This window comes from Fusarium keratoplasticum, chromosome 4 (genome assembly GCF_025433545.1).
Source record: "Fusarium keratoplasticum isolate Fu6.1 chromosome 4, whole genome shotgun sequence".
Classification (NCBI taxonomy): Eukaryota; Fungi; Ascomycota; class Sordariomycetes; order Hypocreales; family Nectriaceae; genus Fusarium; species Fusarium keratoplasticum.
Genome location: NC_070532.1, coordinates 1,834,375 through 1,861,787, shown reverse-complemented (window position 1 = coordinate 1,861,787; position 27,413 = coordinate 1,834,375). Strand labels below are relative to the sequence as shown.

The 27,413-nt window shown below is 54.6% G+C and overlaps 12 protein-coding genes across 12 annotated transcripts; 6 read left to right on the top strand and 6 right to left on the bottom strand.

Annotated features, from left to right (window-relative positions):
* Nucleotides 1-34: 34 nt before the first annotated feature.
* NCS57_00566100 (uncharacterized protein) lies at nt 35-644 on the bottom strand (the record flags this gene model as incomplete). Its single annotated transcript, XM_053055575.1, has 4 exons — nt 35-69; nt 121-410; nt 472-524; nt 573-644. 4 exons carry the CDS (start codon nt 642-644, stop codon nt 35-37), a joined length of 450 nt encoding a protein of 149 aa, XP_052914530.1.
* Nucleotides 645-1,721: 1,077 nt separating this feature from the next.
* Nucleotides 1,722-2,138, bottom strand: NCS57_00566000 (uncharacterized protein; the record flags this gene model as incomplete). Its single annotated transcript, XM_053055574.1, has 1 exon — nt 1,722-2,138. The coding sequence occupies one exon, from the start codon at nt 2,136-2,138 to the stop codon at nt 1,722-1,724; it is 417 nt and encodes a 138-aa protein (XP_052914529.1).
* An 872-nt stretch (nt 2,139-3,010) lies between these two features.
* NCS57_00565900 (uncharacterized protein) lies at nt 3,011-3,535 on the bottom strand (the record flags this gene model as incomplete). Its single annotated transcript, XM_053055573.1, has 2 exons — nt 3,011-3,292; nt 3,395-3,535. 2 exons carry the CDS (start codon nt 3,533-3,535, stop codon nt 3,011-3,013), a joined length of 423 nt encoding a protein of 140 aa, XP_052914528.1.
* A 910-nt stretch (nt 3,536-4,445) lies between these two features.
* NCS57_00565800 (uncharacterized protein) lies at nt 4,446-5,232 on the bottom strand (the record flags this gene model as incomplete). The annotated part of the gene is made up of 2 exons (XM_053055572.1): nt 4,446-5,105; nt 5,161-5,232. 2 exons carry the CDS (start codon nt 5,230-5,232, stop codon nt 4,446-4,448), a joined length of 732 nt encoding a protein of 243 aa, XP_052914527.1.
* A 2,771-nt stretch (nt 5,233-8,003) lies between these two features.
* NCS57_00565700 (uncharacterized protein) lies at nt 8,004-9,451 on the top strand (the record flags this gene model as incomplete). The annotated part of the gene is made up of 3 exons (XM_053055571.1): nt 8,004-8,257; nt 8,537-9,373; nt 9,427-9,451. Exons 1-3 carry the CDS (start codon nt 8,103-8,105, stop codon nt 9,449-9,451), a joined length of 1,017 nt encoding a protein of 338 aa, XP_052914526.1. The 5' UTR covers nt 8,004-8,102.
* A 547-nt stretch (nt 9,452-9,998) lies between these two features.
* Nucleotides 9,999-10,363, top strand: NCS57_00565600 (uncharacterized protein; the record flags this gene model as incomplete). Its single annotated transcript, XM_053055570.1, has 2 exons — nt 9,999-10,162; nt 10,264-10,363. 2 exons carry the CDS (start codon nt 9,999-10,001, stop codon nt 10,361-10,363), a joined length of 264 nt encoding a protein of 87 aa, XP_052914525.1.
* A 157-nt stretch (nt 10,364-10,520) lies between these two features.
* NCS57_00565500 (uncharacterized protein) lies at nt 10,521-11,528 on the top strand (the record flags this gene model as incomplete). The annotated part of the gene is made up of 3 exons (XM_053055569.1): nt 10,521-10,675; nt 11,124-11,423; nt 11,477-11,528. 3 exons carry the CDS (start codon nt 10,521-10,523, stop codon nt 11,526-11,528), a joined length of 507 nt encoding a protein of 168 aa, XP_052914524.1.
* Nucleotides 11,529-12,596: 1,068 nt separating this feature from the next.
* On the top strand, nt 12,597-13,241 carry NCS57_00565400 (uncharacterized protein; the record flags this gene model as incomplete). The annotated part of the gene is made up of 3 exons (XM_053055568.1): nt 12,597-12,757; nt 12,835-13,119; nt 13,172-13,241. The coding sequence occupies 3 exons, from the start codon at nt 12,597-12,599 to the stop codon at nt 13,239-13,241; spliced, it is 516 nt and encodes a 171-aa protein (XP_052914523.1).
* Nucleotides 13,242-13,693: 452 nt separating this feature from the next.
* NCS57_00565300 (uncharacterized protein) lies at nt 13,694-14,953 on the bottom strand (the record flags this gene model as incomplete). The annotated part of the gene is made up of 3 exons (XM_053055567.1): nt 13,694-14,515; nt 14,572-14,895; nt 14,951-14,953. The coding sequence occupies 3 exons, from the start codon at nt 14,951-14,953 to the stop codon at nt 13,694-13,696; spliced, it is 1,149 nt and encodes a 382-aa protein (XP_052914522.1).
* Nucleotides 14,954-15,879: 926 nt separating this feature from the next.
* NCS57_00565200 (GYF domain-containing protein) lies at nt 15,880-17,292 on the top strand (the record flags this gene model as incomplete). The annotated part of the gene is made up of 1 exon (XM_053055566.1): nt 15,880-17,292. The coding sequence occupies one exon, from the start codon at nt 15,880-15,882 to the stop codon at nt 17,290-17,292; it is 1,413 nt and encodes a 470-aa protein (XP_052914521.1).
* Nucleotides 17,293-20,444: 3,152 nt separating this feature from the next.
* On the top strand, nt 20,445-22,828 carry NCS57_00565100 (Glyceraldehyde-3-phosphate dehydrogenase; the record flags this gene model as incomplete). The annotated part of the gene is made up of 5 exons (XM_053055565.1): nt 20,445-20,448; nt 21,031-21,115; nt 21,673-21,826; nt 21,885-22,569; nt 22,626-22,828. The coding sequence occupies 5 exons, from the start codon at nt 20,445-20,447 to the stop codon at nt 22,826-22,828; spliced, it is 1,131 nt and encodes a 376-aa protein (XP_052914520.1).
* Nucleotides 22,829-24,119: 1,291 nt separating this feature from the next.
* NCS57_00565000 (uncharacterized protein) lies at nt 24,120-26,539 on the bottom strand (the record flags this gene model as incomplete). Its single annotated transcript, XM_053055564.1, has 2 exons — nt 26,010-26,539; nt 24,120-25,932 (listed from the first exon to the last, which is right to left on the bottom strand). The coding sequence occupies exons 1-2, from the start codon at nt 26,519-26,521 to the stop codon at nt 24,120-24,122; spliced, it is 2,325 nt and encodes a 774-aa protein (XP_052914519.1). The 5' UTR covers nt 26,522-26,539.
* Between the last annotated feature and the right edge of the window lie 874 nt (nt 26,540-27,413).

Genomic DNA, 27,413 nt, shown 5'->3' with positions numbered 1-27,413 from the left:
TTCCATCAGATGATCATGCGGTTGTCGCCTTGCTCTAGGAGCTGCCCTCCTCAGAGACGGCGGGAGGCTCTGTGAGGGTTGTTAGTTGATGAGTAGAAGCGACAAGACACTTGAACGTACCGGTGAGAGAAGAGCCATGAGACTCGCCAGAGTCGCTGTCCTCCTCCTCCTTCTTGACCTTTTCCGTCTGCTTGCCACGCTTAGCCTTGGGCTTGGGCTTAGCCTCGGCCTCTTCGTCCTCGTCAGACTCCTTCTTCGCCTTTCCGCGAGCAGGCTTCTTCTTGGCGCTGCCAGCACCCTCGGCCTTGGCCTTGCGCTTGGTGGGAGTGGTGGGAGCGGTGTCGCCTCCAGCAAGAGCGCCAGGGCGGCTGATGCCATGGGCCTTCAGCATTCGCTCATATCGCTTCTGACTGTTGGTGTTTGTGTCAGTGTCTGGTTGGGGCAAGCCGGGTGAGGCGGGGTGGTACTTACGCAGCGGCCTTGGAAACGATGGCAAGCTCATCTGCGACAGCCTGGAAGTCGGGCTATACATGTCAGCTACTACGAGGAGATGCGAAAAGAGTTGAACTTACTCGGCCGTTGGACGTGTGTCCAATGCAGGAGACGAGGAACTTGACCTGATCGGCGGGGTCTTGCTTGGACATGGTGACGAGTGTTTGGACTGCAAGCGCGTCAGGATGAACTGAAAACTCAAACTCGAGAAGACAAATGTGCAAGCGTAGAGGAAGCAGAACGAAAGCGAAACAAAAACTCACGGTCGTTGAACGGGGTGTTGTGGTTGAGTGTTGCGCTGTGTTGCGAGGCGAGAATGTGCGTGGTGAACAACAAAGTGGCAGATGGTGGGGGGAAAAAAAGAAGAGAAGGAGGCGATGCAAAGATTCGAAGGAAAATTTATGTCGAAAAACAAACGCGTCGTGTCCGCCCAAAGAGGAGAATTACGACAGGCAGTGGCCTGGCAGTGGTGAGGGTAAATCTGAGCACCAGGTGAGGCCAGGCGACGATTAACCAGACAGACGATAAATCTTAACGGCCAATGAGCGGGGACTAGGTTTAGATACGCTGAGAGACGGGCTTACGGGGTAGTTTGGCACTCATCAAGGTCTCTGCAGTGCAGTCTCCGAGGCGACGAGCTGCCTCTAGGCGCCAGCTCATTGCCTTATGGTGCTGTGAACTCGGACAACAGGTTCGAGCGTCGAGAGATGGGTTCAAATGAGGTCATCGGTATTCTCAGCCCACGACCTCAAATCCTCTGGTTGTGACATGCGCCCTTCAACCCGTCCCTGTCTCCAGGAAGCCAGGGCACCGTAGATTCAGGGGCTAACTTGCATCGCCTATATCAATGCCTACGGGCAGAAAAATGAAAATGTAGCAAGCCATAATTCAAGAGCGCACAATGGAATGACCTTTCTGCTTGATACTGTAAAAACCGTCGTTTGCAGTCGTGCGCAAAAGCCGAGTGTTGTTCGTAGGTAGTCACCTCACCTCCAGTGTGGAAGGTTTGGAATGGATCACATCACAGGTCAACTGCACCAAGCCAACAGAAACAACGTAGAGTAACGTCCATATGCCTCAATTTCGCCCTAGTGCCACATCTCGATAAGATCGACAACTACTTGAGCGGATATATCATGAACCCCAAGGATGCGGCCATACCGCCATCGTGCTTGCGACACCACATATCAACAAACCAGCCAACGAATCTCAGTCCGATCCATGCAAGTTCACTCAGTGTCATCGTCAACATCCTCAGACTTGACCTCCTTCTTGTCCTCGTCCTTGACTTCACCCTTGGCCTCCTTGGTCTCCTCGTCCTCCTCATCCTTCTCGGCCTTCTTGGCAGCAGCCTTCTTGCGAGGAGTGGCGCGCTTCTTGGTGACCTTGTCGCCGGCGGCGGCCTTGCGGGGGCTGGCAGCGGCGCCGCTGCTGGACTGGTCGCGCCAGCCGTGGCGGACAGACATCTGGCGGAAGCGCTCTTTGGCACACTTGGCGTCCTTGAGACCGAGAGTGGTGGCGACGGCGTCCCAGTCGGCGTCGGGCTTCTGGGTCATGTTGTCGAAAATAGCCTTGATGAAACGAAGCTCACCGTCGGTGAGGCCAGTGGGGGCGCCCTCCTCGGTGGTGGTCTTCTTGGGAGGCATCTTTGTTGATGTGTTTGGGGCTGCGGCAGGGTCAGCTGTGAACTGGGAGTTGAGGCGCTCAAATGGAAGACTTACTGTGGTGAAAGGTTTCTTGAATAAAGACGAGGCTTGAAGGGAACCCAGGTGGTATCTTCCGATGTTCTGAAGGTTTGCTTGCGGGAGTGTAGAGAAAGGTGTTTGTGGGATGGAAAGCGTTTGGAGGTGAATGTTTAGGAGGGGAGGTTTTATAGCATGGAGGGAGGTAGAAGAATTACCAGAAAACAGGGACAATAGCTAGATTCAGCCACTGTAAAAAGTAATTCAATAGCTATTGTTCTTCTGTGTCTGTGCTGGGGAGCATTAGCTTGCAGTGTCAGGTCGGCCGTGAAACCGAGAGGGGCAGAATATGAGGCGGGGAATGGGGGCATGGAGGCAAGATCGGTCAGAACGGGAGAAAAAGAGATTGAGTGTCACTTCATGGGCACAGAATAGGTGATTAGGGTTTTCCATCGGGGCGCTCTCTCGGTGAGCAGAGCATCGCTCGGTTGAGCATGGCAATATCACCAAAACTGGTGCGGAGTGGTGCTTCGGCCACGGCCTTCACTCGGCTGGCACTGTTTGGCCATGTTTGCAGTATATGCCTACGAGAAGTGAAAAGAGTGAGGTTAAGTGGTTTTTGCTAGGCAAATGCTTTCATGTACCTAGATCATCGGTTTAATTCCTCGTGATGTCGTATCTTGTGGTATAGTACAGCCACTTCAGCTATATCATCTACCTCCAGATCACACGTCCATCCTGGTTCAGTGAATCATTCCAAAATTCATCCATCATCATAGCGTAGCCCATCATCCGAGATCAACACTGGGTCGGGACCATGTTGCAGGAGGGCAGATTTAGAAGGGATCAGCCTTGGTGTTGTCAGGAGCGAGCTCATCCTGCTGCTCGTCCTTGACGATGGGCTGCTCCATCTCCATCTTCTGGTCCTCGTCCTCTTCAGCCTCGGCAGGCTTCTCCTCTTCCTTCTTGACTCGGCTACGGCCCTTGCCCTTGGTGGTGCTGCGGGGAGTCTTGGCCACCTTGGAGGCGCCCTTCTTGGTAGGGGTGGTGGGAGCACGAGGGGTGACGCCAGTGTCGGTAGAGATACCAAGCTTGCGCTTGACCTGGCCGAAGCGGACCTGAGATTGAAATGTGAGTAGGTGATATCAATTGAAGTCGTCCAAGGCGACAACGTTTGGTGGTGGCGCATGGTGGATGGGGCAGGAAAGGTGCTCGCTCACCTTGGCAACATCGGCATTCTTGAATCCAGCCTCAAGGGCGACAGAATCCCAGTCGACATCGGCCTTGTTTCGGGTGTGCTTGACGATACTGAAGAAGAGCATGGCCTCAGCGGCAGTGGGTTCCTTCTTTGCGTCGGACATGATGTTCGTTCAATGTCGGGTCTAGTCTGCAAGGTCAGTTCAAACGATCATCAAAGGCCAAACGAGAACAAAGGCGATAAAACTCACGTTTGATAAAGGACTTTTGAGTCGTGTTGCGATGCGGTTGTGGTGGGAGGTGTGAAAAAGGCGAAGTGTTTTGGAAGAGGGGAAGTTTTATTTCACCAGAGGAGAGATTGTTTTTGCTTTCAGGCTTAGGCAGAGGGTGGAAGCAAACGGGGAGAAATCCTGCAATCACAATGGCAGGCCTGTGCTGTTTCTTAGACGAGGTTTGTAGAAAAGGTGGTGAATAGGCCAGTCAGGTGCTCAGTATCAGAATTAACCAATCTGGGTTGACGATGCAAATGCTCGAGACAATGTCGACGAATAGGAACAGCGCCAGGAAAGGGAGATACCGCTTCTTGAATTATATGGAGTCAAATAGATCCTCCAGGTTTACCCAGTCATGGATGAGTTGAGGCTTTAAGTGATTCTACTAAGCACCAAGTTGGTCGATTGTATCAAGCCGTGCAAATGGGGGCATCAACACATGGCCAATGGAAACAGATGCAAGACAGGCCGCTGCAACACCAGAACGCTCAATTTCAGGCTGCACCTACGGGATGCTATTATACAACTTCAATACCAAGCAGGCAAAATCCAGCAACCCAAACACGGCAGCCATTCCATATTTCGGATCCATCTTGGGATCATGTTGTAGTAGAGATGTTTCAAAAGCAAGCCATTGCAGAAACAAGAACCAGACGCGAGCAAGCACCAAAGAGAAGGTCTCCATCTTGAGAAAAATCATTGTCATTAATCATCAAAAGCAAAGGCGAAAGCATTCTACCATATCTCCAGTTTTGTACATGTGTCATCCTCTATCCGCAGTGTTTTTTCTTTTCCGTGGGTATCAAAAGTGATGGTCGTTGAAGTGATCGGTCCACTCGGGGCTGCAATCTGCCAGAGAGGCAGCGCCGAAGTCGATAGTCGCGGGACTCTGGCCGCCGCCGACAGTCTTGTAGGCCGTCAGGTCGTAGGCGGCGTCAAACGTATCAAAGGTTGACTGCCCCAGGCTGAAGTCATTGGAAGGCGGTGCCATAAGGTCCTGGGGACAGTCCATCGAGGGACCAAAGCCGTTACGCAGTCTGAGGTCCTCGAGGGATGTAGGGTTGATGGCAAGACCATGGGTCATGTCATCGCTGCAAGGGGTGAGGAATCGGGGGTTCAAGTCGTCTCGGTTGTCGGTGAGGTAAGGTGATGAAGTCGACGCGGGAGAGAACTGGGCAAGATACCCAGGCTGACTAGGTTCCTGCTTGATCTTAGGACTCGGGCGAACTTGGGCATACGACGAAAAGTCCACGCCCGTCTCAGCCTTGATGAGGCTTTCTCTCTTGGCCGGTTGCGTCTTTTTCGACTTGGTCACCCGCGACTTGTCGGCAGTGCGGTTCCTCTTCTGCGGCTCATGTCCGTTGACTGTGGCACGGAACCGAGCAAAACGCATCCTCGCAGCGTGTCCGTTTGTGATGGGCTGGAGGAGGACGGGATCCGCGGCGACTTGGTTCCAGTCGATCTATCCAGGATGGTAAGTAGGAGTTTCGGGGGTTATCCGCAGCTGAGGGACTTACGTCTTTAAGGTTCTTCTGGTTAAGGATGGCCAGAAGGAACCGAGCCATGGCGTTCTCGCTGTTGGGAGTCATTATGAATAGAGTATGGTATAGATAGTATTGTCGAGGACGAAGCAAGGATGGTATTGGCGACGTGCAGCGAGAACGAGGCTGCGGAAGCAGGCAGAATAGAAAGGACGATGGCGAGTATATAAATCAGAGCATGTATTAGGCAGCTGTGGCTGTAGTTGCCTCAACGGGAGCGTGAAAATTTTGGAATCGGGATCTAGTAGCGGCCCGAATGCAAGGTTGCGGGTTGAACTGAGTCACAAGTGGTTGTCACCGAGAATCTCGATGCCGTGAACTCAAGGTTGCAAGGTTCGACAGCAAGGCTGAGGCACTCCCAAGGGTGATCGACTGGTTGCAAGGTGTTACAGGCGAAGGCGTGTGATAGGAAGCTTGCAGGAGGAGTTGAGGGTTTTCTGGCCAACAGGAGAACCAGTAGATGGACGAGGCGGAGGGGACAACGGGCCGGGCAGGGCCTCTCGGCGGGAAACCCGTCGGGGGGGTGTCAGCTGAGCTGTGCTAGGGAGAATTTGACGTGTTGGAGCTGGTGTGCATATGTAGCGTAGCAGTAGCAAGATGTGATCATGTAAGGAGTTGAAGCCTGAGGAAGCGTGAACTGCAGAGGGAACAGGTAGAGATAGAGGTGCAGCAGAGGAGGGAGGAAGGAGAACAGAATGGAAAGAGCCTCTGCTGAAAGGGGGCGGCAGATGCTTGCATTATGTATGTACCAAGACTCCCGCTCTCTGCGATGCCACCATCTTCCTCTGTGGGGGAACAGCGAATACGCAGCGCAGGCAGCCCAGGGGATCCATGGATCCAGGCACACATGGGATGGGGTCTGTGTAATCGCACTGTAATGCGCAAGCCCATCTAGGGCCGAAAATGTCTGAGATGGCGGTCATGATGCCCCATAGTTGCCTGGTGCTACGACCTTTTTTTCCTTGTTGGCTCAAGATGATCCCTCCCGCTGCTGATGGATGGATGGACAAGGAGAGTAAATGGGGCGCTCGCGAGGAGGGGCTGTGACGGCCGCGAGCACCGCGTAAAGTGGTTGCCCACCCCCCGCTAAAACCCACTAAATCAGAGTCTAAGACCGCCCCCCATGTCCCCTGCCGCCGGGGCTAGGTGTGCTGCAACCACTACATTACAGCGGCTCGCCGCAGGTCCCAGCAATAGGTTTGCATCCAGATTCGGTTCGTGAGAGACAGATTCGACAATTGAGACAGCAAACTTCACGCTCTCTCTACGGGGACTTTTAATTATGGAATGAGAGAAGTTTTTCCATTGCGACTCATCTGCGACATGTCCAAACCTTGTCAGGTCCGCCCGGGAGCTGTGCCGACTCCTATCGCTCAATTGCGCCACGACAAACGGAAGGCAAGTTTTTGGTCCGGATCTCAATCGACAGAGGCAAGCTAAAGCGGGCTTGGACAGGGGTGTCAAAGCCTGGAATGGAGTGAAACCACAACGTGTGACTCATTCCGCGGGCCACCGACGAATTATCTCTGGCACATCGGGCATCCGACATGTAAGAGCGCAGGGGGGGGAACGATATGGGGTGGACATGGTTGGGCGACCTGGTTATCCCATGGCGATACAGTAGCTTGGACGGCCTCGTGGCTTCGAGTCTGCCGATGGTGTCTATATCTATTCTACAATTGGCTCGGGCATTTGAATTGAGCTGGAGCTTGTGGTGTGCAGGGAAACAAAGAGTTGATCGTTCAATGCATGCTGGGCAGAGTAAATTGCCTGAATCGCAAGGAAGTCGAAAAGGCAGCTGAACAGACCTCACCCCCTGTGACAAACCCAAACAGCCTCGAGAATGAGAAAGAAATGATTGCGCCATGCAGCCGATCCATCCAGGTTTGCTTTGCCCTTTTCTGACGCTCGGCTGAGGGGTGTGGCCTGGAAAAGTTGGAGGATGGTGCTCTGCCGGCCAGTGTCGCAAGCGGTGACGAGCAACACGACGAGCAGCAATTCCACCGCCAGACGAGCTCTGAGAACCTGGAAAATTCGCAGAGGGCATAACCCAGCTCGAAAAATTCATCTCGAGGGCAAACGGCCGCATCTATGGTCGCGCATGAGCCCCGAGGAGACAGCAACCGTCGTGGAGGGCATGGGATGAAGTGGGATGGGAAACGCGACGGGCGCGAATCTGGTGGGACACTGTGCTGCCTGGCTCCTCGCCAAGTCACCACGAAAGCACGTGAGCCCCTGGCTTCTCGTAAATTGTCTTCTCCCTGGGCTCCACCCGCGTGTCCTCTTTTCTTTCCCCCTTGCAGGAGCTGACGCGAATTGACGCCTGGCTGACGGGGTCGTCCGTTGCCACTCCGTCAATACTCCGTTTCCGAACCGTTCTCCGTCTTGAATGTCTGGCCCGTCGCTGAAACGCCTCTGTCTGTCCAGACCGTCCTTGACTCGTAACCTCCTATCGTGCGCCCGGCTAAACCATGGTATACCCTCGGTTAAGCCAGAGCATCTAATTGACAGAAGCATCATCGAGTCTCGTCATCAGAGTGTGATTTGACTTTTGTCCTGGCGAATTGCCTCTCAACAAGTCCTTGTCGTGATGACCACCCTCGTCGACCGTCAACCGTCTCAATCCCTCGTGGATTTACAATTTTCCCTGCAAAAGCAATGCCGTGCAACACCAGCCTTTAGGACAAACCTTGATCCGCTCCGCCACTACCCCATGCCAAGGCGACGCTCGGGCCACATGCCTTCCAAGGTCCCCCAACCTCCCGCCTCAGTGGCTCCCTTAGCAATTTCTCACTATCAATTTTCCCATTGATCCAGCCGTTGCCTTAACAGCATCTAACCACCTCGAGTCATCTTGTCGTCCATCACACTTCTGTGTTCCGTCCTGCTTGCCCCGGTGTCTGTTACTGTCCAGCGTCATGAACAACAAGAATTGGAACGACAGAGCAGACAAAGACCTGTTCTTTACTATACTGTCCGTCAAGAACATTGGTGTCATAAGCGGCGCGGAATGGACCACCATTGGCAATCACATGAGAGGCCTTGGATATGGCTTCACTAATGAAGGGTGTCGGTAAGTTGTCGTGATCTCTTCTTATCAAAGTGTCATTGGAATTGCAACACGTGATGGTTCATCATCTGATCGTGTTCCGTGTTGCTTCTTTATGATGGATGAGTGTTGCTTGCGCTTCTCCTGGTACCTTACACGCGCCGTTGGCGTTATATGTACTTGCCTCATATGAGACATGTCGATCGACCGAGGCCAACCAAGATACTCGACCCAGACATCCTACTCTTCCAATTTAACATGTTCTTCATGATACTGCTAGACATGCCACTAACACTGGTCCAGTCAACATTTCCAAGGTCTCCGACGAGCCCAGAACAAGGCGGAGTCCAATGGCGGCCTCAACGAGAACTCACGCAAAGTTGATCCAACCCTGAACCCGATTACTCGCCGTCCAGGTCCTGGTCGAGGCCGGCCCAGGAAACAGCCTCCTGCTCCCGTCGCTGGTGTCCCCGGGGAGGGTATTTCCAACCAAGTCATGGGTCTTGTTGCACCAGGGCCGCACGTTCAGCCCGTCCAAGGCTATGGTGTTCCTCCTGGTCAAGCCATCCTCCCTCAGCCAATGCCAGCCACCGCAGCTGTTCCTGGTTCTGTTCCAGCTCCAACTCCAGCTCCTGCTGCGGCTACCGTGCCTGGTCCTCCTGCTCCCGTTGCTGCTGCTGCACCTCCAGCTGGCCAGTTGGTATCTCATGCGACATATCCCAGCCCGCCGCGTGCCCCTGAGCTTCCCCAAAATCCCCCACATCTACACCCTCTTCAGCATGGACCGCAAAATCAGGAGCCCCGACAAGAACCTCCCCGAGATCTCAGAGAAGGCACCAACACAAGCTCAACCTCTCAGCCTCCAACTGCGGAACCCAATCATCAACCACCTTCAGAATCTGTGGGACCGTCGGAACACCTTGAGGAAGCGAACGAGGATGTCGACGCTGATGCTGATGCCGATGTGGTGGATCCTATCGCCGACGTGGATGTTGATGGCGATGCTGATGCCGACGGAGACGAACCTGCTGCCAAGCGACCACGACTAAGCTCACCAGATCCGTCCAAGGAGGTGATGGACGATGAGGCTGTTCTGGCGCTTGCAGCCCACAGCGGCCCTGCTGACCCATTCCCTTCTGAGTAAGCCATTATCAGTCCAGTCTTGTCGTGGTTCGAGATGCTAACTTTTACAGTTTTGCTACGTACGGAGAGGCATGAGAAGCAGCAATTTGCAACAGTGATACCATGGGCACAGGCGTTAGAAATCGGTAGAAATCGGGAGTTGCTCGAACTCGGTCTCTTGTTATTGGGGATCAATAGGTTTAAGCGGGAACTGGGTCTTTTTGCGCGGCGCACACGACGCCGCAGGGTACTACTACTACTACATACATGGAACGAGCCTCGATTGTTTGGAGTTTGATGATGCAGGCATGTATGGCTAGGTTACATGCCTATCTACTTGTCAGGAGTGGTGAGGTTGATGGGAGGTGTAGATTACCTATGGCAGCGATCATGGGTTCAACGAACGAACGAGTTGGCTGCACCGGTGACTCTAATGATTGTGACTGATAGAAAGGTATCCTAAACATGTGCTAGGTTGATTCACCCGGTCTTGTTCCTCGTGGGTATAAATTCTCGGCTCAAAAGAGCAGCCTAGATTTATTCCTCTTCTCTCTCGCATCCTCACTTTGCAACCTCCTCATCAGACAACACCAACCTCCCAACACACCAACACAAAGAAACCAACCCTCGCAACAAAGCCAAGATGCCCAACACCAGTGACTGGGACAACGCCGACTTCCTGATGGACCTCGGGATCGCGCTCTTCACGGCCGCGCAGGCCAACAAGGCGCTCCCCGTCCCCGTCAAGGAAGCCGTCGAGGCTTATCTCAAGGAGCGCGGCTGGAAGACTTCTTTTGACGCAGTTCGGTAGGTGACCACTTTCTCTTTCTCTGGATTTCAAACTTGAGAGCCGACTTGGCTGTTGAGATTGCTGCTTGGCCGGGGCAAACACTCGCTCTCTTGAGCAGCAGCAACTCGAGACTAAACCCATTCCCCCCAAATTCGAGCACGCATTCCCCTGCACATGATTCACCGAGCTTCGAGCTGCACCTGGATTTTGAAGCCTAAAACATAGCACCTGAGGAGGTGATAAGTCTTCTCCTCTCTCATCTCATGCATCACATCTCCTCATCCATTCTCCATCAACCCTGGGCTGCACCACGTTCCCTCCTCTCCACCACCTCTTTTACCCTCCCCAACACGTCCACACTTTTCGATACACACAATGGCCAAGCGTCAGACCATGCAGTGGGACGCCAACGTCCACGAGGACATCCTCATCTGCATGTTCCAGCACCTCAAGCTGAGCAACGAGGATTGGACCAGTGTCATGGCCGAGTTGCAGAAGCTGGGGTACACATTTACTGAAAGTGCTCTTCGGTATGAATTGGCTTGATTTGCACGTAGTTTCTTTACCCCTCCATGTTTTGCTGCCTGCCTTTTTTTTTTCCCTTGCTCTGCTCATTCTCGCTCTATTTACATTCACCTTTCCCACCACCACCCCTCTTCCAAACTTCACCTCCAATCTTTACTTCCTACTTCTCTTCCCCCACTACCACTCATCTCTTATTCCTCTCCCATCAACCACCTCTACCATCATCCCAACCCTTCTCCCTCTTCATCAATCATCATCATGTCTGGAAAGCCATCGCGTGGTTGGGATGCCAACTCCCACGAGGACCTCCTCTTGACCCTGCTGGAGGAGATTAAGCCCTCCCGAGCCATCCTCACCAGCGTTTCCGAGCGGATGCGTGAGAAGGGTTACTCATACTCCTTTGATGCCATCAAGTACCACACCCCCTCGTCTGCTGTTTCTCTTGTCGCCAAGCACACTCCTGCCTGACATCAAGCTAACCATCACCAGCCAGCACGTCCAAAAGCTTCGCAAGAACCGCGACACCAACGCCAGCAACGCCCTCACTGCCATCCAGGCTGCCGGCTCGGCCACGACCACCCCTCGCAAGAAGGCCACTACCACTCCCCGCAAGCGCAAGAACGCCAAGAACACCCCTGCCGAGGAGGACGACGCCGAGGACGAAAAGATGAAGCTCAAGCAGGAGAACGACGACGAAGCAGGTGATGAACTCGTCTCTCCTTCGCCCATGAAGCGCGCCAAGAGAACCCCCAAGTAAGCTTGGACAGGTACACACTTGTTCTGTCCGCTTGCTGACTACTTGGCAGGCCCGAGCCTAAGGAGGAAGAGCTCGAGGCAGAGGTCGAAGGAGAGACCTAATTCTCTTCCTTGTGTCGCTATCAAGTAAGTCCACTCTTCCTTTTCTCGACATGTACCGCCACTGACTTCCTCGCAGCTTGGTAGTGGAGGGAGACACATCGATCAATCCAAGACTCATCTTTGACTTTTGTCTCTCTCGTCATCTTCAGGCCAACAAGGACCACGCAAGACACACCTCACCCTTGAGGATGTTCTTTACATGGATGGATGGATGGAAGGCTTCTAGGCCTATGAACGAAACTGCGAGAAAACATGGTGATGGCACAGGCACACGCCTCTGGATGTAATAACAGGATTGCCATATGAGGCGATATCACGAGATTTCTATTACGAATTGATGACATAAAAGACAACCATGGATGAACTTTCAATTTGTGATGTTTGACTTGGTGGGGTGCTGCTATCTTGGATGAGCAGTCCAGCACTTGATTCACCAAGACTGGAATAGGGGTATTCTGATTTCCACGAAATGGGTGCCCAATCGGCTGCAGACTGCGTAGAATCTCTTGTCATCCATTCAGTGCATATATGAGCACGCTTTTAAATTGAGTGGATTCTACAATGGACATTTAACACCCATAATGAGAACCAGATGCACCCACAATGGTGAGGTGAGAGGTGATATTACTGTGCCTAGACTCCTTTTCTCCAACACTATACCATTACCTATGCCATCACTTAAAAAGTACCATTATGGGATTTTAGCTACTACACGATACTCTAATGAGGCAGTATTCCCAAATAATCAAGTTGGTGTTCAAATATCAGGCTTGACAGAATCGGCACTGATAACGAGTATTCTACCATAACTGTCACTGACAATAGGCAGCCGAGCTCTCTTCCCATTTACCTTATTCACCATTTATCCTCACTTTCATTGACTTCTACGCTCCCTCTCTCTTCCATCTCCCCCTCTCCTCTAAAATCCTCACATTCTTCTTTAAATCCTTCCTCCTCCTCTTCACCACTACCACTCTTCATCCCTAATCTCTCACACAACTCTTCCTCTCTCTCTCTCTGTCTCTCTCTCTCTCTCTCCCAAAAACAACAACTCTCTCCCTCTCCATCATGCCTCCCGCCGAGAAGAAGTGGGACGCCAACGCCGAGCGCGACCTCTGCGTCGCCGTCATCATGGGCGCTCAGGACGGCGATCGCATGCGCTACAACTGGCCCAAGGTTCACAGCGCCATGGAAGCTCTGGGCTACTCCTTCACCAAGGATGCCATCTCGTAAGTTTCTTTCATCTTCATTCTCTCCCGCCTCTTTGAAGCCCCATCACAGCCAATCGTTACTAACTACCGAACAGCCAGCACTTTAGCAAGTCCATCATGCGCGACTTCAAGGCCCGCCACGGCGAAACTACCAACGGCAGCGCTTCCACTCCTACCTCCGTCCCCAAGAAGGCGACCCGAAAGCGCACCACTCCCGCCAAGGGCCGCAAGAAGAAGGCCGCATCCGAGGAGGATGACGACGACGAGACCAACGACCCCTTCGCCGACTCTCCCCTCGCCAAGAAGGTGAAGCGGATGCAAGAGGATGAGGAGAAGGACGTCAAGCCTGATGATCTCGGTGATCGCAAGCGCGAGCGCAGGTACGTTTTACCTTTCCTCTGTCCAGCGCCAAAAAAAACTGACTGTAGACAGTGCCACTGCCGCCAGCCATGAGGCCAGATTCGAGGCTTGGCTCGATTCTGGCAAGCAGGAGGAGGCCTAGGCTCTCACTGTGAGTTACAGACATTTCTAGCTCATCTTTGAACCAGCTAGTCTGTGTATTTGAGGGGCCATGACGCTTTGGGGATTTCAGCAAAATTGTAGCCTTGAGAGGGCTGGGCAGGAAGATACTCAGTGCCTCTATTAAATGGAAAAGGGTTCATGATGATTCTTTCGTGTGTGCCGTATCATCGTGTCTCCTATAAGTTGAAGTCATCAGCCACGAGTGACGAGATAGACGGTGTCCGTCTGCTGCCAAGTTGTAAACCACCACTAACATTGCCTCGCCATTACCCAAATCATCAAATGGCCAATCTCCGTCATTCATATTGTCGCGGAATTCGTAAACTTCCGGCCAGAATCCTTGAAGCTACATACACAAGTCCCCATCCCAAAGATGACAGCCGTGTCCGATACCCTCCAAAACGCCGCTCAAAATACCGAAAGTGTCACTGTTTATCTGGGTCGTCGACCATCAAGTCGGTTCCCCTCACTAGTGCCCTTCTTTTCAGGCGCCTTGGACTTGTCATCTCCTTCGCCCTTTCTCTTAACTGCGCCTCGGAGGGTCTGGCCCTGGCCGGCAAAGTGAGGCCTGTTGGCGTTCTCCTTCTCTTGCTCTTTGTCTGCTTCTGTCTTGACCGGCTTAATCTCATATCCAAAGAAGAGCTTGTTGGGCGGCAGACGGAGAGCTGCCGGGGCGCCATCACGTCGCTTTGGCAGTCCCGGGATGTCTACTGGGACAGGCACAGGAGTCGCCGGCTTAGGGGTCGAATTCTTGCTGCCCTTCTTCGCCAACTTCTGACCCTCTCCCAGGAAGTTGGTGATGTTGCTGGTTACTGATGGGGCCATGGCGCTGTAGTTGATGGCTTGGGCCATGGTGCCCTGGCTGTGTAGCAGACCTCCAGCAGGAACGCCGCCGCCTCGTGTGCTCCTCGGGGTGCTTGTGCCACTCTTGCGCTCGGGCTCGACGTATCCGACAGGAGGGGCAAACTCTACCGACACGTCCGTCTCGATCATACTGACACCCATCTTGTCCGTCTCGGGCTTCACGTCGAGGACAGCCACTTCGTACACTTCGTCGTTGTAGGCAAAGTTGAAAACATCACCCTTTGTTAGGGTAGCAAAGTTGCGGAAGGCCTTCTCCAGGACAGCCTTGGGGTCGCTGATCTCGAGAAAGCTAACAGACTGCGGCTGCAGCTTGACCATCTTGGCCAGCTCCAGGGATGTGGTCCGGATCTGAATCATATCACCAACGTCCATGCCCAGTGTTTCCATCATCTGTACGAAGTTAGTTCCTGACTCTCTCCGGAGCGTAAGACGAAGGAGAATAGTACCCATTGCGGAATGTATGCCCGGCCTTCCTCTGCGATAAACTCCAACACACCCGCATGCGAGTGCTTTCCCTTCTCGCCGTTGATCAACTCCATCAGCAACGGCCACTGAACGTGGAGCTTGGACACCTTGTCAAGGGCCGAGGGAGGGAGGATGATCTTGGATCCATAGTTGAGCTCTGGTCGTTCGGCTCCGGGTGCCATGATGAGGGGATAGCATCGATAGTATTCGTCGAAGCGTTGCACGATGGGTCGTCGTCCATGGCGAGCCATGTTGTAGAGGTGGTCCGGATTAGCGGGATCATACCCGCGGCCAAGGCCTGAGTACTGCGGTCTCGTTAGAAGCTATTCGGTGCCGATACGGGAAGTCTAAGAGACATACCATGGTGACAGCGGCTTGCTCGTGGGCGGATCGTATGGTGATGTGGCGGGGCCAGGTTCGAGGTATGCGGGAGCGGTCAAAGAAGGATCGATCGAGACTGTGCCAGGCTCGGATATATAGGACGATTACTCTCTCTGAATCAGCAAAGGCGAAGAGGGAGTGTCGGTTGGTGACTGCGTTGGCTTGTGGGTTTCAAGGTTAAGTAAGAAAGAGCTTCTTGATGGTGGTCGCAGGTGTCTCCAAGGACCACCATCACTCACGGTAGGCACAGGCATAGGCTCCTGCCGCGTGGGGGGGTGGAGGCTGCCGAAACGGCAGAGGCAGCTCTTGGATGACGCAGTTGGGGCAGGCTGACAAAAAGAATGCACGTTGGTAATTGGTTGCAGAAATAAGGCAGCGTCTTTATGGGGGTTTTACTGTTTCTGTGTCCAGTTATTAATGTCACCCAGGCAGATGACGCAGACTTTTAGGCCATCTTCTGCTTTGTCTAAAGTACTGTGAAAATGAGAACCTGTCCTGCAGTGAGACAATGGACATTCCAACCATGGACCAACATTGATGGTAAATATTTCGGCTTAAAGAGTACAAAAAGAAATAGTGAATATTATGGCTCATAGCTCAATAGAAAAGAAAGCCAAATACAAATCACTAGACATGGAATCCTCATTGTTTCTGGTCTCGATTCTTTGTCGACATTATTGAATCCCCACCCTATAGCAGCCAGGTTGGATGGCTGTCACTGCTCCAACCAGCATAGCGCGTTTGTTACCCACCAGAGCCTACAGGCGACAACGTCCAAGCTCCTTCAAGCTTTCTACCTTTGTCACATTCACTTTGCGCCTTCGCCCCAAATCATCCATTTCCTTTCCCTACCACATTCACATTTCCAGGAAGCAGCTTATTCACATACCCTCTGTGCCATAGCAACAATGGCGTCACGCTACTCGGCTGCGCGACCCAAGCGCGACGGCGAGAACTTTGCGCGAACTCACCACAACGAAGATGGCTCCGACTCCAAACGGGTCAAGTTTGACGTCCGAAACCCCTCGACTTTGGCCCCCGATGCCCGCGAAGACGATGCGATCCTCGATGCCGATGTCATTGGTGGCTCTGCTGCTACGAAGCGAGGTGCTGTCAACCTCGACGGTTATGACAGCGACTCAGACAACGAAAACTTTAACGCCCGAGCCGAGAGTCGCAAACGAGGCAATGTCAATATTCTAGAGCAGCTTGACAACTACGATGCCACCAATTCCGGCCCAGCTCCGGGTGCTGCTGCTGGTGATGACGATGACGATGACATGTTTGCCGCCGACGACGATGAAGAAAAGGAAGCTCCCGAGGATGGCGACTTTGACAAGAACGGCCGCAAGAAGGACAAGGTCCGTTTTCTCGACGATGATCAAATCGTCGGCCAAGAACAAGCAAGCAGGGACAAGGATCAGATTCGGCTTGACAACGAAGCAAGTAGCGACGACGAGGAAGACGTGGATCTGGCTATCCAGGAGGAGGGCGTTGACGAAGAGGTCGGCGCAGGAGGACTCAAGAGAAATGCTCCCAAGGTCGAGGCGTTCAACCTAAAGCAAGAGATGGAAGAGGGTCAGTTTGATCAAGACGGCAACTACGTCCGCAAAGGCGGCGACCCCGACGCCGTTCATGACAGCTGGCTCCAGGGTCTTAGCAAGAAGGAGATGAAAAAGGCTGCGGCAGCCCATGAGAAGCGGGAGGCCGAGGCGCGAAAACGACGTATGGACGAAGATGAGGTTCTTGTGTCAGACCTCCTCAAGACTCTGATTCTCAATCTGGACCGAACAGAAACACCGCTCGAGGCGCTGGCCAGGCTTGGCAAGAAGCAAACAAAGCCCAAGAAGATCCCCAAGTGGAAGCTCAAGAAGATGAACAAGGGCGCTGAAGGCATGGACGTGGACGGCAGTGCTGACAGCCAAGATGCAGAGCAGCAGCGGATAAAGGCTTCAATTGATGCCATCACGGATGCTGCAGACAAGTTGCTAAGCCGGGACCACGAGGACATTTACGATCAGGAACGGGAGCTCCTCGTCCGAGAATATCGCAGAGAGACTGGCGAGGATTGGGTGGAGCCGGAAGCAACAGAGGCTGACCGGGATCAGGAGGGGGAGGGGCAGGAGACGGCGGTGAAGCCGGGGACGATGTGGGAGTTCCGATGGGTAGATGGACGAGACGGAGGCGCCAGTCAAGGACCGTACGACGGGGCTACGATGAAGGCGTGGCAGGATGCCGGATACTTCCCAGAAGACGCGGTCGAGTTCCGAGTTGTGGAGGAGGGCCGGGAATGGAGATCGCGGGTCAAGGCTTTTGAATGAACAAGATTGCCACGGAAGGTCAGCCGAGGCATTGAATATCGGTATGCCGTGTTAGTGCGGGCGAAGCAGGCACTTTGGTGCACCAGGCGCCTGTCTGATTTGCCGCGAGACAGCTGGGCTGGGGCGACGGGCAAGTTCCAGGTTAAAAAGGTGCAACGGGCTTCCAACATGTTCCAAAGATGGACACCAACCGGCTCTTCTTGTGAGCATGTGGGTGCTCGGCCAACCAAGTGCATGTGTACATGGAGATGGACCGTTCTGGAGACGCGACGCCATGACGGCTTGTGGAGCCCGTTTCGCGTCGAGAACTCGAGAGCCCACTGAAGAGGCATGAATGCATGACACCAGACGGACGGCTGCGACGTTGTGGCTATTGGTTTGGGGCCGGGGAGAGCCACGTTGGATGGACGGCGGGCGGCACCTTGAAGGAGTAGCATCTGCGACGGACATGCGGCGACGAGCATGCGGGCCCCCGGCGAGGCGTGGCCGTTAGCCGGGGTCCTGGATTCATGATGGTCAATTGGCATGATGGTGCATGATGGATGCCGCGGGACGATGACGAAGGAGGGGGAGGCTAAGAGCCGAGACGGCCTCCAAGGTGCTGGAAAGGGCTGACGCTGGGCAAGGACTGGCAGCTGGGTTCCTGGGGATCCCGATGCGCGGCCGGGGGGGCGGGTGAGGCCGGGCGAGTGGGATCTTGAGGGGGGCACGAGGGCTGAGGAGGCTGAGAAGCCGGGGCAGGTCCCAGCGTGGAGTATGAACGATGGAGAAGCCGGGGGCCCAAGGTGAGGTTGGATGGAGCTTGAATGGGGTTGGACGGGGGAAGTTGGCGACTTCATAGGCGAGGCTTGAGCCGACCCAAGCCCGTGATCCCGTGATGCTCCGGCGCGTGGAGCGGAAGCCGGGGCCGCAGCCGTAAGGTAGGCCGTAGCCGAGCGGTTACCGTGGGAAAGGGCTGGAAGGGGGGAGCGGCCGGCGGCAAACGGGCTGAGTCGGAGGGAGCAGGGATATTTGGTAACAAGTTGCACCTATGCATGCATGTAAGTGGTGTTTGATGATCGGAATAGACTCTAGACAGTGATCACTGATTCTCGGCGCCTTGGTCATGGTGTCTCTGTAGCATCGGACGTTACCATGTGGGTGCCTTGGTAGGCGCCGAGCAGGGCCTCGAAGTGAAAGCAGAAGATAATTCTTCCGGTGAGCAAGGTGAAGCAATTCATGAACTGATGTTGGCATCGACGACAAGCTATCTGTGGTCTAGCCCAGATTCAAGCTAGATGCGCCCAGGATTAGAGTGGAGGGATCGAGCAGGAGGCTCTGTGGAGGCGAGCGCCGCCCGTCCAAAAAGGGACAGGGGTTCGGTCAGGCCAGGTCAGGCCAGGTCGATCTCAGGTGAGGATCCTCGGTGAGATTAGAGATTTGGAAAGAATGAGACCACGTCCACAGACAGCGAGGGCCGTGCAACGCAGCCAGCCTCGTCTCTGATGGGGGGTTCAGTCGTCCTCGGGGATCGGTACGCCCCCCTGGGTGTCTCCAAGAGAGGTTGTCACAGATAAGCGGCACGAGGTGAGGCGGTGGGCTTTTGGCGATTGAATTGACAGATGGACTGACAAAAAAGACCAGGGTGAGAGGGAATTGATACGGCGTTTCGATGGCAGAACTGCGAATGCAGTCGGTCCGTCAAGGCCCGTGGCCTATCAACGGCCCGACACAGGCCCGTCTCGGTGAGCTGTTTGTCCATGATGGATGTAATTTCTGATAGCCAGGCTCACTGTCGAGCTCAACAATTTGAGGGCATGGACCCATGGCATGTCTGAGGGAGGGAGCTCTGATACAGACGGGAGTCATGATTGAGGCCCTAGAGGCCTCACCTTGACGGGACAACAGGGTGGTCATGTCTTGTCTTGTCTTGCCGCCACCGAGCAGATATCTTGTTGCTACACCTTTGGCCGCATTAGCTGCAATAGGCATCATGGACTGCTACCGTACGCAACCACGGCGATTGTAAGCAAGTTGACCAAGACTGTGTCTCAATAATAGCTCTCAACACCCCCCGCGACCCAGAACATGCTGTCGCCCCGCCGCATTGCGTAAAAAGACGCAACATGATGGTAAAGCCCGCAGCTAGAGTCGAGCGAAGATCAGGTACTAAACCCTCTTTGGGGCCAAGCCGTCTCAGTGGTGAACTTTCTAGCTCAGTTCTCCGGTATAAGTGGGCAAGGGCGAAAAAACGTAATAACCACGACAGACAGAGATGGAAACACGTCGAACACCAGTCGAGTTGAGCAGATAGAGAGGGAAAAGGTGAGGCGGAATATCATATCCCAGGAGGAATACTGGGACAAACCGTACGACACGCCGGCGCGGTGAACAGGGCGCCCCGAGCTTTCGGGAGGCGAGAGAGAGAAGACGTGGGTGCGTGCTGCGGCGGCGGTAGGCGCCGGGGAGCGCGGCCGTTTGTGAGGATTGGATGCCGGGCTGCATTACGGGAAGCACATTCGCATAGGGATGGATACTGGGATTGGGGATATTTAGGCGGTAAAAGAGAGAGAAACCGTAAAGCACAGACAACGGTGGAGGGATTATAGGGAAAATCAGGCAAGAAGGGCAAAAGCCGGGGCCAGGGAGAGGGACGATGAGATCTCATCGTCGAACGCAAGGCGTAATACCTACATATCGGACGACGTCGTCTGCCCATTCGGCGAAGGTTCCGGGGCCTCCCCCTGGGCGAATGCACGTTGGCGGTTGTCGTCGTCGTCGTCTCGGTGCGGCGTCGTTGTCAACTCCCGGGCGCAGAAGGCCTGTGCCTATACGGTGAGTGATGCTGCAGTGGGCGGCAAATATCGAGACATCCAAGGATGGATGGATGGATGCGATGGAATGGGATGCGTGATGGATCCTTGTCGCTTGCTTGCTCATCCCCTCCAGGATGAAAAATGATGGAGTGAGGTGGCGGCACCTCCAACGCCAGGATCCATGGAGGGGCAGAAAAGGTACTTGGGTTCCTGCCAGGCCCGCCTCGTGTTGGGAGGTACCCCTCTGGACGCATCACCCCACCAGTCAGTGACGCCAATTGCTGGGTACCTCGAGCTCTGGCGGGGTCTTTTTTGTTGTAATCATGGGCGATGGAGAGAAAGCATTCACGCTGTAGAATGGGTGAGTGAAAGATTTCATGGAGAAATGGAAAAAAGACGTAAACATCGGAGTAATACCATCGAACTAGTCGCGGCAATCAACCTCCAGTACTGCTCAATGCAAAGGGCGCACTAGACAGCTTGGTTAGCACGGTAGTAAGGCTGGGCTGGGAATTGGTCATGATGCCTCATCTGGAGTTAGCACCTCTCACCTTCATTTCTCTCAGCAAGTCCCTCACACCCTCCCTCTCACCCGATATTGGGAATATGGGGCCCCCCTGCCAGCTATGGATGCTGCTATTGCTGTCCAGTTGCTGTGCTGCTGCCCCTCCCATGCCCATCTTGCTCTGACACAGCCCACGCCCCTCCCCGCCCCCTCCCCCTCTCCCTCTGAACGACGGGCGGGAGGGACGGAGAGTAATGGGGGGCGTGGGAACAAGGGGAATGCGTCGTGTCGTGTTGTCGCCCTGTCTGGTCTGTGTGTGTTCGTGGGATGGATGAGATGATGTGGTGGTGCCTCGTTAGAGGTGTGGACAGACCGTCTGGACGGGCGAATGGCCGCAACTGATAATCCGGAGCCCGGAATTCATATTTGTACTTCTAGTCCCCTCCTCCTCCTCAAACTCGACTCTTTTTTCTTTCCTTCTCTTCTCTCCATACTCATCACCTTCAATCAATAACAACCTCAAGTATGTGAACCTCACCTCATCTGCCCTGTCCTACCCTGCCCGCACCTCCATCACATCTCAGTCGACATGGGCATCATAACATGATGTCTACCTGCCTACCCTGCCTTTCCCACCACCACCTTGAACCGTCATATCATTTTTCCTACCCATCACCTTGATGATCAATCCCCGCTTCCGGCGGGATCCTGCTGGCTACTCACCCGCTTCCTCCCCTCCGAAAGACCGACGCGACAACGATACAACAACACGTCAATCGGGGGACGGGATGTCGGGCCTGGGCAAGCAGAAAACATGAGAGCTCTAGCTCCTGTTTAGCTGCCCCAGCCAATTGCACTCTGCCCCTCTTTCCGGCGACGTCTGCCCCCTCCACGGACCCCAGCAGGCATCTTCCCTCCCCTGGCAGAGCTCTCTCAGAGCCTGGCCTGTGGCGAGCGTTGCCCGGCTAGCGTCATACAATATAAATTACCCCGCCCCCTCACCTCACCTCACCCAAGCTTCACTCTTTCGACCCAAACCATCTTCTTCTCAGCTGGTCAATCTAACCGTCTTTTCAACAGAAACATTATCTCTACACTACTCAAAATGGCTCCCATCAAGGTCGGCATCAACGGTTTCGGTCGTATCGGCCGTATCGTCTTCCGCAACGCCGTCGAGCACCCCGAGATCGAGGTTGTTGCTGTCAACGACCCCTTCATTGAGCCTCACTACGCCGTAAGTCCTTGTCGACGAACGATATAATCATCAGCCAAGCTGACCAACCTCTCTACAGGTCTACATGCTCAAGTACGACTCCTCCCACGGCATCTTCAAGGGTGAGGTCGGCAACGAGGGCAACGACCTCGTCGTCAACGGCAAGACTGTCAAGTTCTACTCTGAGCGTGACCCCGCCAACATCCCCTGGGCTGAGACCGGCGCCGAGTACGTCGTCGAGTCCACTGGTGTCTTCACCACCACCGAGAAGGCCAAGGCTCACCTTGTTGGTGGCGCCAAGAAGGTTGTCATCTCTGCCCCCTCTGCCGATGCCCCCATGTACGTCGTCGGTGTCAACCACGAGAAGTACGACGGCTCCGCCGACATCATCTCCAACGCTTCTTGCACCACCAACTGCCTGGCTCCCCTCGCCAAGGTCATCAACGACAAGTTCGGCATCGTTGAGGGTCTCATGACCACTGTCCACTCCTACACTGCCACCCAGAAGACCGTCGATGGTCCCTCCGCCAAGGACTGGCGAGGTGGCCGTGGCGCTGCCCAGAACATCATCCCCTCCAGCACTGGTGCCGCCAAGGCTGTCGGCAAGGTCATCCCTGAGCTCAACGGCAAGCTCACTGGCATGTCCATGCGTGTCCCCACCGCCAACGTCTCCGTTGTCGACCTGACTGTCCGCCTCGAGAAGGGTGCTTCTTACGACGAGATCAAGAAGGCCATCAAGGATTCTTCCGAGAACGAGCTCAAGGGTACGTTTTCCATTGATGTGACATTACACAACGTAGAGCTAACCACGAGTTTACAGGCATTCTCGCCTACACCGAGGACGATGTTGTCTCCTCTGACCTTAACGGCAACACCAACTCCTCCATCTTCGATGCCAAGGCCGGTATCTCCCTCAACGAGAACTTCGTCAAGCTGGTCTCCTGGTACGACAACGAGTGGGGTTACTCCCGCCGTGTCCTCGACCTTCTCGCCCACGTCGCCAAGGTCGATGCCTCCAAGTAAGCGTAGATCGCTCAAGGGGCTGGAAGCAAAACCAAACCTAATTCGCCGTGGCTGGCCGGCCACCCGCGCCTGCCGCGTGTGTTAATGATTCAAAGAGACGAAGAAAGTAAAAAAATACCAAAACTCGATCCTGGGAGAAATATCGGAGGGGGTGTAACCAAGATGTTGGCATCGGCTCAAGTCCCTTACTAGGCAGAGTGTCCTTAGTATAGCCGTGGACAGAAAAAAAAATTAGATCCATCCCTCCCATTGAGATGATGCTTCCCTCTGCAATTCCGTGATGATTGTGTATCTTGACTGTGATCTTGTTTCTCGTCATAACTTCTTACTACCCCGCCTCTGAGCGACGTTGGAGATCGCGTCACATGTCAGCCCCACTCGATCAGGGACATGGGGGCAGGCAACTTCAGTCGATCAAAGAAAGGCCTTGGTCATGATCAACTTGGTCCAACTTGTACATACCATCACCACATAGTTCCAGAGACTTTTCGAGATGTTTTCTTCATAATCTTGGCCTTGGCTTCACTACCAATACATTGCCAACCCTTGATTCCTCCACCAAGCCAAGAGAATACTCTTCGTATCGTATCCCTCCATTTCCGCAGCCCATGCGGATTACATGCCCGCCTGTTCCATGATATCAAGTTCCTCCTGAGATGCCTTCCATGCGTACCTCCCTCCCTCTGCCTCTCTCGTTCCCTTGGATCGCTTATCTCCTTACTCCTCGAGCCTCCTTTTTGACCCCTCAACTCCTCTGGCGCCCTCATCTCCTTCCTTGCCAAAAACAAACAAAAGTCTGTGGTGAAACACAGACACTGAATTCCCATGTTCCCGTGAGTGTGATGAAATAAAATAGATCGCTTTCCGTTTTGATCCGGGGGATATCATTGTACAAATCAAAAAGTCTTGCTTCTCATGAGGGACGTTGGCCGTCAGAGGTCCAGCGAGAATGCAACAAAATCTCAACAAAATTCCAGCCCAGCGAGCTGAGAATGATGACCATGCAAAAAGAGCTAGCCATATGGGTAATGGCGTACTCTCAATGCTGTCGATGCGGTCTGTACCTCAATCCTGCTACTCTCGGTACTGCAATACCCTGGCTTGGTTTCTGCGCTGTCGATCAAGTCAAGGCTGGTGATAAGCCCTCTTCGGGGAAGCCCTCGGTGTATGTCTGCTGCGAGGAGCAGATGGATATTGTAATGGTGGTCGTAATACATGTAATCAAGTCTTAGTCGTAGAATAACTGTAGTGTATGCTCTGTGCGAGGGTATGCGAAGCCCGGGGTATCTGGTCATCGGCTGACTCTGATGCTGGCCTCCCTGGGATTGAACTCGGGAGTCCAATCAACATTCTCGTCAACACACCACTGCCGAATGACACGCATCGATGCCTGGCAGACCTCGTCGACAGTAGACCAGGGGGTGATGTCTGCTCGCAGGTTGGAACTGTCAACTGTGTCGTAGACCTCGCGCACCGTGGGCCAGTTGCGGAAGCGAGTGGCTTGGTGCTGATAAATCTCCTCTTTGGAGATATGCTCAAAGTTGCTGAATGACTTGATAAACTCGTCCGCCGCCACAGCCTGTAGTATCAGAACAAGGGCAAATATCGGTGGGTATCGCCGCGAGTCCCGACGTATCTCCTTTGAGAGGTAGTCGACCATCTTGATCAAGCTGGACCAGCCGCTTGGATCACACGGCTTGCTCTGTAGGTTGCGGCTGACGTTGAGGAGGTGGAAACTGGTCATAAAGGCAATGGTGCTCTCTACCGCGAGGGCAAAGTACTTCTTGCGGTTCGACTCACTAGCCCGCGAGTCCCCGGCAGCAAGCTTCATGCTATGCTTGTTCGCGACATCACCTTCATGCTTAAGTCGCCGACCCAAGTCTGAGAAGCGAACATGTTTTTCATATGCCATCCGGGGATCGGCTTTGTCGCCTCGGGGGGCATCAGTACCGTTGGTGGTTGGACGATCTGACGATCCGGGGGGTACAGGCGTTGCGTTAGTTATCTCGCCAGGGGTATGAGCTTGTGAGTTGCTCGAGCTGACACGGGACATGGCAGTTGTGCCCTTCTTGGACGGTGTCGAAGGTGGTGGCGGGAGGCTCGAGACGGACGACATACGGGGTCGTTTGACAGCTATTGTGTCACCCGTGTTCTCAGATGTGACGGGACGCTTCTTGGCCTGAGCAGGTGGCGCCTCAGTGCTGACCGAGCGTTCACGTTTGCCGGCTGGGAGGGCTAGGATTCGTTTTAGTGTCTGGCGCATGCGTTTGGATATCCGCAAAGTCACAATCAACCGCTTCCTTTCTTTGCTGCCCGAGGCTTCTTCCTCTGGTTCGACAGGCGCCTTTCTGGCCGTCGTCGACTTCGGTCTCTCTTCGCTCCGCTTCTCAACTCGCTCGTCCTTGTCTCTGTCATCTCGCGCCTTCACATCTGATACCTTGGCAGAAACCTTTCTTCGGGAAAGCTCTGCTTCCAGGGCGCTCGGTAGGGTTGGGGAGAGTAATGCAGGTAGTCGAAGAGGAGATTTGTCTTTGTTGGCGTCGTTCTTTGCCTTCAGAGGAGGTGGCGGATCGGGTTTCTTGGGTTTTGTCGGCCGTGTGCCATCTACGGCGTCCTCTCGAGCCCTCTTCTTCTCTCCCTTATCGGCCGCGTTCTGGCTGTCCCAGCTCAAGTGCAGTGGCGACAGTAGAGGGGGGACCGACGATCGCGAAGATTGGTCAATCTTGGTTGGCGTGTTCTTTGTGCTTCCTGAGACGTTGGGTCGGACGCCGTTGACTGAGTCACCCCGTGCGCGCCCAGCTGGCGAGGGATTGCGAGCTGCGGCAGAAGCATTGGAGTTTTTGAGGAGACTGCGTCCATTAGTGAGCGTTGAAGAACTGGCCGGTTTGCCGTCTCGAGAAGAGTAATCGGAAGGCGCCAGAGAATCACGCTCCTTGCGGCGCGGGGGTTCGTCGCGGGAGGGTCGCGGCCGGTCTTCGGCTGCACGAGGCAGGTCTGGCCTGTGCCGTTTCTGTAAACGGTGGTCGTCGTCAATATTGGCGGAACGCTTTCTGCTGTCTGGTGATACGGGCCGAGGCGGAAGCGTTGGCGGTTTCGGAGGTAGTCTGCAAGAACATCAGTACATGAGCCCTCGGGGCGCCGAACTCAATCAAGGCACGGAGCTTTAACAAATATGTCTTACCTCATGTCAACAATGTTTTCTCTGTGTTTTTGTGGTTTAGCATCGAGAGAAGGATGAGAATCCCTTGAGCGATGGGGATCGGGTTTCCTGATCTCGTGAATAGACTTGGAGTCTGCATGTGCGCGCTCGACATCTCGCTTTCGGGCGCTGGGTGGCTCTGGGGTGGTGGTGTCAGAGGCAACACCCGAAGTCTTTTTATTCTTGTAGTCGCTGAGCGACAACTTCTTCTTCTCGCCGCCGCCCTTTGCGAGGAGGCTCACGTCGCGAGGGGGCGGCTTCTGGGGCTCGACACGCATGTCGTAGTATGATCTTGTGAGGAGGACACCGCGGTCGGCTTCCGACACGAGTGTCGAATACTGCAGGCGGGTGTTTTCCCATTCCTCAGGGTTCTTCTGTCTGGATTCGTTGGCGGGGATGTGGTATCGCCAGTCGGGGGAGTAGGAGAGGTGGTGAGGCTTCTCGGGCAGGATGCGCTGGGTGAGCTGCTGGACCGTCTTCGCCGCGGCTTCCATTGTTCGTGGACGTGGGCATGCCGGGAGGACGAAGACGGGCGGTGCGAAGAGTGAAGGTGGGCGATCGCAAGCGACGCGCGGGGGGACGTGGGCGTGGACGTGGGAGCCGCAGGGAGACCGAGAACGCGACGACAGGAGCGAGGGCGGTGGATGCGAAGGTGACGAGGGAGTGTGGATGCGATGATCTAGGTCGACGAGACGCGAAACACGAAAGTCGGGGAGTGCCTCGGTTGAGCGATGGCGGGCGTTGATTCGCCGGTCGTCGCGATGGTGATGATGATGCTGGTGGTGATAGCGGACTTGACGGGGCGGCACGAACCAAACCAAACCAAACACACAGCAAACCGGGGCCGAGCGACGAGTCCAGTCGCAAGACGATGGCGCGCTGGGGAAGGACGGCGCAGTGGATCAGAGCCCAGAAGCTCCGTGTAGGGGCCGACAATGGTATGGGATTGGACAAAGAGAGCGATTGCGCAGGGGGATGAGGAAGAAGGGAAAATATGCAGGTAGCGAGCGTCGTTGATGCGGCTCGCGATGGAGATGAACAAGGCCAGTCACCCTGTGCTGTACCTGGAAGTAAGTGGTCTCGGTCTGGCCTCGTCTGTTGAGGTCGGTCGCTTTGTTTCCCCCCGGATCCAGAGAAGGGCGAGGGTGTCCAGGTGGAAACAGGAACCCGACGGCAGGAGAGACAAGGGGCGTGGAGGTGCAGGTGCTGAGTGCCCAGGCCAGGCCAGGCCCTGTAGCGATAGAGTTGTAGCGGCAGTGGTAGCGGTAGATGGCGGTAGTAGTGTCGGTGTCAGCCAGTGATGGACTTTTTGTGGCTCCCTCAGGTCTGGGCAGGTCGGTCCCGTGTGTGGCTGAGGGGGAGACCAGGGGGTGCCGGCTGTCTCTG